This window comes from Lynx canadensis, chromosome C1 (assembly GCF_007474595.2).
Source record: "Lynx canadensis isolate LIC74 chromosome C1, mLynCan4.pri.v2, whole genome shotgun sequence".
Lineage (NCBI taxonomy): Eukaryota > Metazoa > Chordata > Mammalia > Carnivora > Felidae > Lynx > Lynx canadensis.
Genome location: NC_044310.1, coordinates 193,192,718 through 193,202,057, shown reverse-complemented (window position 1 = coordinate 193,202,057; position 9,340 = coordinate 193,192,718). Strand labels below are relative to the sequence as shown.

At 41.5% G+C, this 9,340-nt stretch overlaps 1 protein-coding gene across 1 annotated transcript; it reads left to right on the top strand.

The window, feature by feature from the left end:
- Positions 1–1,037: 1,037 nt before the first annotated feature.
- Positions 1,038–2,927, top strand: LOC115521281 (gamma-crystallin A). The gene is made up of 3 exons (XM_030326412.1): positions 1,038–1,046; positions 1,151–1,393; positions 2,655–2,927. Exons 1-3 carry the CDS (start codon positions 1,038–1,040, stop codon positions 2,925–2,927), a joined length of 525 nt encoding a protein of 174 aa, XP_030182272.1.
- Positions 2,928–9,340: the final 6,413 nt, after the last annotated feature.

The window sequence follows — 9,340 nt, the reverse complement described above, 5'->3', positions numbered from 1 at the left end:
AGACGAGTCAATAGGTTGGCAGTGGTGGAGAAAGCTCTTTGGGCAGTCACTTGGGTTCTAGGAAGCAGTGACACTCCAGGAAAGGAAAAATCAGGCAAATCATGATGCTAGTTCTGAAAACAAAAAGCAACCTTAGACGACCGTTGGTGGGAGAGAGGGAATGGAAGGATCCTGTATGTTTTCCTGCTCTCAGAGGGTCTCACAGGGTCTCGGGAAATCTCTTTTTTTTTTTTTAGCCCAAGGAGAAGTGTTCGAGCTCAAAACAAAATATACTTAGTTTCAAAATTTGCTGCTTTTCACCAGCAACTCAAAGTTATACATTACAAATTGAGTTTGTTTCTCATCCCATGAAAGTAATATATACTTATGTAAAAAAAAAAAATAAGGCAATCAAAAACAACCAAAAGGAGAAATAAAAACATAAAACTAGGACCTATCACTTTGCCATTTATTGATAACCACAACTGACATTTTGGTGGATACATACACCGTTGTTATCTTTGTTTTCCCCTACATAAGCATACGCAAAATGCTTTTATCAAAACCATATCATACTGATGAGGTAGTTTAGAAAATGTAATTGTCGCTCAATTAGAGGATTTTTTTGGTCACCCTTAGCACTTCAAGTCCTTCTGGAACTCATAGGATTGTCATGAGTCACCCCAGATGGAACCACCAACCTCATCTCAGCAGTTTCCATAGGCAAACACCACAAAATGCTGGGCATGTAATGTATTTCTAGAGAGCTGCATAGGATGAGAAGTGCGCCCTTTGTCTCCAAGGTCATAATGGCTCTGCTGACTTCAATTCCTTTCACTGGAGCTAGTGAGGAGAACTCGAAAATGCCAGAGAGAATGAGAGCCCCCTGCCCCATGATCCCAAATGAAAAAAAGAGAGAGAACATAGAAATCCCCTCACGCACTACCCCCAGGCCCCTTTTGTGTTGTTCTTGCCAACGCAGCAGCCCTCCTGCTATATATACCGGCTGCCACTCTTGTCCCCATCACACTGGACGCTGATCATCGCTGCCGACAACCATGGGGAAGGTGAGCCACCCGAGCAAGGTGCCATGCCATGTCTGTTGAGCGCCTGCTGTGTTCGGGGCACTTCCCCCGCTGACTTTTGGCTGTCCCCTTGTTTTCCACCTCAGATCACCTTCTACGAGGACCGGGGCTTCCAGGGCCGCTGCTACGAGTGCAGCAGCGACTGCCCCAACCTGCAGCCCTATTTCAGCCGCTGCAACTCCATCCGCGTGGACAGCGGCTGCTGGATGCTCTACGAGCGCCCCAACTACCAGGGCCACCAGTACTTCCTGCGGCGCGGGGACTACCCGGACTACCAGCAGTGGATGGGCCTCAGCGACTCGGTCCGCTCCTGCCGGGCCATCCCTTACGTGAGTCTTGCTTCAACCAGACTGATGCGAAAGCATCACTGATCCGTCGTCGTAAATTCCTGTTTGTAAAAAAGTCAGTTTGTTTCAACCCAGGACTAGCGTTCACAGTAAGGATAGCAATGCCTGGCTCTCAAGCCTTGAGAGCATTGGTTAATTTCTGGACTCTCGAGTCTATTTCATTCCCCTCTATGTCTACCCAATGCGAGAAAATTGTGAGTAGGCTTATGAATCACTGGAACCTGTCTCTCTCTCTCTCTTTTTTTTTTCTTACTTAAGGACAAGACTTAAAAAAGAAAAAAGGACAAGATTGTTTTTAGGGCACAAGAAATCACAACAACATAGCCGCTAAAGTTAAATTTGGTGGCTTTTAGCTGATCCCTAAATTCGAAATAAACATCACCTTGCTCAGAATAGCTAAAAGCCTATCCTAGATCATTGCCTTTTATTAAACACTTAATAGACTCTGGGAGAACAATATCAGTGTAATGTGTGCTGACTGTATTAGTGACTGTTTTCTATGCAGCCTCTATGGCATAAGGATCTAGAAACTAGAACGATATGTCTCAGCTTCCTCCCTGCCTCCCAGGAGTCATTATCACCTAGTTTCTCTCCAGGGTCATTAATTGAGAGTCATGGGCCATGGTCCTCCTCAGAGCACTGCTTCATGTTTGTCAAACATGTTGAGTTTGTGTCTCTGATTGCTGATGATACCAAATTATGTGGTATGACAAGCAGATTCAAGAAGTGAAACCAAAAGTAGGCTAGAGAAATTTGCAGATGCAAAAAGACATATAAATATAAGAGGAATTTCTTTGAAGCAAGAACTTCAAATGGCTCAGGTGACTTGGTAAAATGTCAGACATGTCAGAGTAAATACAAACTGTTGTACATTCTGAGTGAAAAGCGACTTAGAAACAAGCTTGTTAGGACTCAGTTATATGCAGCCATAATGGAAAAGAGTTCACATCCTCTCTGCAGACTCACTAACTACAGTTGGGCCCGATGGTTTCCTACAAAGGACTTTTGTGACCTTTATTTCAATGTTTGTTTCTTCCACAAGACAGTCCACTGGTCAGGTCAGTCTTATTTTAATATTCGTCCTGACTTATTACGAATTTCCAACAATGTGAGGAAAGGACACATACTCGGCAGGATGGTTTGAAAACCATGCTTCATGAAGGTACAGGCTGACTGAGCCACTTTTACGGAGATCAGGGAGGCACACAACTGATTTTTCTTCTTTTGTTTATTGTCACAACAGACCAGCTCTCACAGGATAAGGCTGTACGAGAGAGATGACTACGGAGGCCTTGTGTCCGAGCTCACTGAGGACTGCTCCTGTATCCACGATCGCTTCCGGCTCAATGAGCTCCACTCCCTCCACGTGCTGGAGGGCTGCTGGGTCCTCTACGAGATGCCCAACTACCGGGGGCGGCAGTACCTGCTGAGGCCGGGGGACTACAGGCGCTACCACGACTGGGGGGCCATGGATGCCAGAGTGGGCTCTCTGAGACGGGTCATCGATTTGTACTAGGCTGTGTGTTTCTTGTTGTGATCCACGTCAAACTGCAATAAAGATACAAATTGTGTTCCTGGCACTAAGTGACTCTTGTTCATATTTAAACAAGAATTGAGTTCTAAGGAATGGTGACCCCTGGCAACTTACCTGACGCTGAAGATCAGGTGTTTTGAGTGTTTACGGACTTCCGCTCGGTCAGGCAACGGTATTTGTGAAGGCCCCACTCGGCGTCATGGGAAGCAGGGAGAAGCACTATGTCTGCTTCTACAACCCATGATCTGCAAAAGAGAGGAAGGGCAGATAGAACGAAAAACTATTCGACTATCGACAAAAGAAAATAGAATGAGTTGTGGCTGGGACACCAAAGACAAGAGATTGCTGGAAAGCTTAGGGCAGCTGAAGTCTCAGGTAAGACGAGTCAAGAAAAGCTGAGTGAAGACGGGTTTTTACGCAGAATTCCCAAGGTAGAGAAAGTCAAGCATGCTTGATGCGTTCAACTGGTAGGAAAAGTGTGTATGCTAAGAGTTAAAGGGCCTGAGTCGTTCCTGCTTCTGCTAATTACTAGTAAAGTGACCAACTCAGATGAGTTTTTTTAGGGACTCTCCCAGTTTCAGCAACGAAAGTCCTACATCGTGGGAAGCCCCTCAGTCTCAGGTAAACCGTGATGGTTGGTTACCCTACTTAACTGGCTTATCTCTTTGATCAAGTCACTTCTTACCCTCTCTGTGCCTGAATTACCTTATTGAAGACTACAAGTGGATAAGAAATTCCTGCTTCACTAAATCCCAGTACATTTATGATGAAAAGATAAGGAAAGATTGTGAACACACTTTGTTCTTTTTAAATTATTATACAATAATTATTATATTATTATTCTACATTACAAATGCAGAAAATTCAGGCACCCTCAGTGTCCCCTCATTTTCAACGGTGCGATATGGTCAACTTTGTTTTGGATTCCAATATGAATTTTTATCAGGACTCAATTACCAAAGACTCAATCATGCAGAATGAAGTATTAATATTTACTTCCTGCGTACCTCTGGAGTTTCTTTCCACTTAAAGCTGCTCTCCCAGAATGCCAATTCTCTTTCCAAATTTATATAAGCAAAAATAGTGCCCTGTCCCAGTTAACTTCTTTGTCAAAATTGAGAAGCTGATTTTAAAATTCATATGGAAATGCAAGGGACTTAGAGAAGCCAAAACAATCTTGAGAAAGAAGAGTGAAGTAGGAGTATTTCTCGATTTCAGAACTTACTACACAACAGTAATCAAGACAGTGAGGTACTCGCATTGGGTAGACATAGAGGGGAATGAAATAGACTCGAGAGTCCAGAAATTAACCCATGTGTCAACAGACTTTTGGGGTGCCTGGGTAGCTCAGTCGGTTGTACATCCGACTTCAGCTCAGGTCACAATCTGCACTGACAGCTCAGAGCCTGGACCCTGCTTCAGCTTCTGTGTCTCCCTCTCTCTCTCTCTCTCTCTGCCCCTCCCCTCTTTGTGCATGTGCACTCTCTCTCTTGTTCTCTCTCTCTCAAAAATAAATAAACATTAAAAACAAATGAACAAAAAAAGCAAGGCAGTGAGGTCCTGGATACCTGTATGTCTATATGGGCAGACATATAGATGAATAAAATAGACTCGAATGTCCAGGAATTAACCCATGTGTCAACTGATTTTTGACAAGGATGCTAAGATGATTCAATGGGGGAAAGAGTAGCTTTTCAATAAATGGTGCTGAAACTACTGGACAATGACGTGAAAAAGAATGAAGTTAACCCTCTATTTCACACCATATATAAAAATTAACTCAAAAAAAAAAAAAATCAAAGACTTCAGTGTAAAAACTCAAGCTGTAAAACTTAGAAGAAAACACAAGCATATATCTCTGTAATCTTTTATTAGGCAATGATTTCTTAAATGTGACACCAAAAGCATAAACCACAACAACAAAATCAATTGGACTTAATTATAATTAAAACCTTTTACACATCAAAGGACACTATCAAGAAAGTGAAAAGACAGCTTATGGAATAGGAAAAAAATATTTACGAACTATATACCTGAGTACATGTATCTAGAGTCTAGAATATATATATATATATATATATATATACACACACAGAAAACTTGAATATATATCTTTCTGAAGAAGATATACAAATGGCCAATAAACAAATGGAAAGATGTCCAACGTTATTAGTCATTAGGGAAATTCAAATCAAAACCACAAGGGGATACCACTTAATACCCATTAGGATAGTTATAATAATTTTAGGGAAAAAACCCAGAAAATCACAAATATTTGTAAGGACATAGAGAGATTGGCATGCATATAAGTTGCTGGTGCAAGCGTAAAATGGTTCAGCTGCTATGGAAAACAATTTGGCAGTTCCTCAAATAGTTAAACATAGAGTTATCATATGACTCAACAATTCCACTTCTAGATATATATTCAAAAGAGTTGAAAGGAGTGTTCAAACAAACATTGTTTATAGCAGCACTATTCACAATAGCCAAAAGGTGAAAACAACCCAAATGCCTATCAATGGATGATTGGATAAATAAAATGTCATATACATATTACGGAATATTATTTGGCCACAGAAAGGAATGAAATACTGATACCTGCTATAACATGAATGAACCTTGAAAACATTATGCAAAGTGAAAGAAGCCAGTCATATAAGAATATGTATTATAGGATTCCATTTATATGAAATTCCCAGATTAGGCAAATCTACAGAGACCATAAATAGATTAGTGGTTGCTTAGGGCTGGGTGGGGGATGGGTGGATGGGGAATGAAACTAAAGAGTACAGGATTTCTCATTGTGGTGATGTGCGTGTTCTAAGACTGACTGTGACAATGATTGCACATTATCTGTGAGTATACTAAAATCACTAAACCTTAGGGGCCCCTGGGTGGCTCAGTTGGTTAAGCATCTGACTCTTGATTTCAGCTCAGGTCATGATCTCATGGTCATGAGATCGAGCCCCGAGAAGGACCCCACGCTGACCATGGAGACTGCTTAAGATTCTGTCTCTCTCTCTCTCTCCCCCTTTGCCCCTCCCCTGCTCTCTCTCAAAAAAAAAAACAAAAAAACAAAAAAAGCAAAAAATTGTTTAATTATATACTCTAAATGGGTGAACTGTATGGTATGTGAATAATATTTCAATAAAGATGTTTTTAAAAAATAATGCTTTGGGGCACCTGGCTGGCTCAGTTGATAGAACATGCAGCTCTTGATCTTGGGGTTTTGAGTTTGAGCCCCATGTTGGGTATAGAGATGACCTGAAAACAAACAAACAAAAAAATCAAATAAATAAATAAATCTTTAAAAAGGTAATGCTCTGCATAAAACCTTAAGTAATGAAGATTCTTTTAAAATAAGATTCCTTCTTGTTGAAGGAACTTGTGGGATAAATTATAAATATACACATATTATCAAAATGTTATGGCTTTTATCAATACCAAATATGCAGAAGATTTGAGGTTTTCTTGCTGGCCTAGCTAAATCATTGTGTTGTCCTATAGTTGGGTGACTAATGACAGATGAGCTTTGTTGTTTTTTGGGGTCTTTTTCATATGAGTTCTCTTTTAACAAAAAATTAAAAGCCAAGTGACCTGTGTCACTGAAAATAACTTTGTTAATTTAGGATTTGGTTTTGTTTTAATCTGGTGAATTTACAGGCTTAGAAAATAGCATTTCATCTCACAAAGCTCAGTCTGCCATGAGTTTCCTTCTTCGTAAAATGAAGGGTATGGACAAGATGAGCTCTGTATTTCCTTCCAGATCTGATACTTTAAGACTCTTTTGGGTTTCAAAGTGGGGTATCTCAGTGGTTACCAAAGTGGGGTATCTCAGTGGTTACCAATGCAGACTTTGAGGTCCATGGACTTGGATTCTGGCTTGACCACCTAATGGCTGGGTGACCTTAAGCAACTTGCTTACCCTCCCTGAGCCCCAGTTTTCCCGCTTACATAATCTTATGAGGAATATATGAGCTACCTCATGTACAGAAGCTAGCCTATGGCAGGAGCTCAGTTACTAGTAGCCATGACTCTATCAGTTGTGTCTAATTGTGCTACATACATGGACTTGATAAGGAAAAGGGGTCAGAATAAACAAGCTGTTTTCCAGAAAATTCTTCTAAGTCAAGGAAATGTGAACATCTTCAATGTCCCTTTGACAGTCACCCAATACTACTGTCTTAGAAGTCTACACCCAAATAAATAAACAGGGGATTTCAGAGCTTTTTATGGTCAGTTAATGCTGATTTCTTCAGCCTGGCAGCAATCAGTCATTGAAGAGTCCACTAGAATTTACCATAACTGTTAAAGACAAAGATTTCAGGGTTTGTAGGGACACAGCAGGCCAGTTGGAGGCTGGACCTTTGCAAATTACAAAAAAAAAAAAAAAAGTGTGACATTGAGAAATGTGTAATTTAGGGAAGAGATACCTAGAAGTGTATAATTTAGAAGTGTATACCTAGAAAGGTAATATCTAAAACAAACCATTATTACATGGAGAGGCAATTAGTTTAGGCCTTGGGGGCTGACAGACTTGAGTTCAATCCCCAGTTCCTCCACTTACTAGCTACATCTACCTTTTTGGATTTGTTTCTCTATGGTGATCAGTACTGTTATTAGACTTAGTCAGTCAGAGATCTTGGCTTGAACTGGGTGCTTCAGGGAGCCTTACTCTAGACTCCCAGCTATAATCGTTCCCACAGGACAGAAATCTGTTGGATCCTGGAGACAAGCCTACGCTTCTTCTAGACCACACACCTTTTACCTGGAGCTCCAGAATTCCCTCTATTTAGACCCTTGTTTCCAAGACTTAAAGGAGAGTCTTTGCCTGGCCTATCCTCCCAAGGCCACTGGGAGTCAAAAGGCGGCTGTTTATGGGAAGTGGAGGGGGCAAGGAGCATGCGGATAGAGTGTGTATACGTGAGGGAGAAGCTGGAGGGGGCTTGATTTATGCTCTTGCCCCAGATCTCACAAACATTTGGGAAAGTTTCCATAATAACTGTGCTGTGTTGGCTACATGATGTACTTTGTACCAGATTCCTGGTACAATGTCTGGAACATACTAGACACTCTTTATACAGTAGGCTATTCATTAATACCTATTATTAATAGGTAGGCTATTTATTAATACCTATTGTTATTTCATCACCCCGAGCCAAATGAGTGCTGTAAAATTTGCTGCAGTTTCAATCCTAACCACTTAAATGAAGGTAGACATGGCTTCCTTCAGCAGAGTGTCATGTCAACGATGTGCTGACGAACTCGAGAGATTTCTCTTGGGAGTGGTTACCAGTGAGTCAGGAGAGAAGTCTGCAAATTCTTCAGGAAAAGCCAGCGTGTAAACTAAAACGTTTGTGTGGGGAGAGAGGCAAAGGGTAATGAGCTATTTTCACTGAGGCTCCTAACAGGCCTCAGGCAACTATAATGGCTCCTAAATGAATGATTTTGTTTTTACAAGAAGCCAGGCTTGGGGCGCAGGGTTGGCTCAGTCAGTTAAGCGTCCAACTTCAGCTCAGGTCATGATCTCCCAGTTTGTGAGTTCGAGCCCTGCATCGTGCTCTGTGCTGATAGTCCAGAGCCTGGAGCCTGCTCCAAATCCTGTGTTTTCCTCTCTCTCTGCCCCTCCCCAACTCGTGCTCTATCTTCCCCTCAAAAATAAGCATTAAAAAAAATTTTTTTTAAAAGAAGAAGCCATGGGGCGCCTGGGTGGCGCAGTCGGTTAAGCGTCCGACTTCAGCCAGGTCACGATCTCGCGGTCCGTGAGTTCGAGCCCCGCGTCAGGCTCCGGGCTGATGGCTCGGAGCCTGGAGCCTGTTTCCGATTCTGTGTCTCCCTCTCACTCTGCCCCTCCCCCGTTCATGCTCTGTCTCTCTCTGTCCCAAAAATAAATAAACATTGAAAAAAAAATTAAAAAAAAAAATAAAAGAAGAAGCCATGCTTACAGTAGATACTTTCAGATATTTTGATATACAAGTTTATTTAACCATTGAGTTCCGAGAGGACCTTAAACAGCTTTCTAATTTTTTTTCCTGATGTAAATGAGACCAGTTCTTCCAAAAGAGAGTTTTACAGTTACTTTTAAAGAAAAATAAAAGGCTTGTACATAACTTGAGAGATAAACTCAGCATTCAAATATTTCTGATAAAAGCCTCATTGGCCTCAGTGCCCTAACCTCTGATATATTTTAGCCTGGGCTGCTGGCTGATAATACAAAGAGACATTACAAAGCATGCCTTGCAGCCCCCGGGACCCCAAGTCTCATTCCATTGATCCATCCATCTTTTAAAGGACAAGGAGGTAGCTAAGAATCTTCTTTATCATTTTCCTTCACAAAAATGTTGCTTATCACTTTTTCCTTCATTTCCGTTCTCTTTCTCAGGGCACCTCTCTTG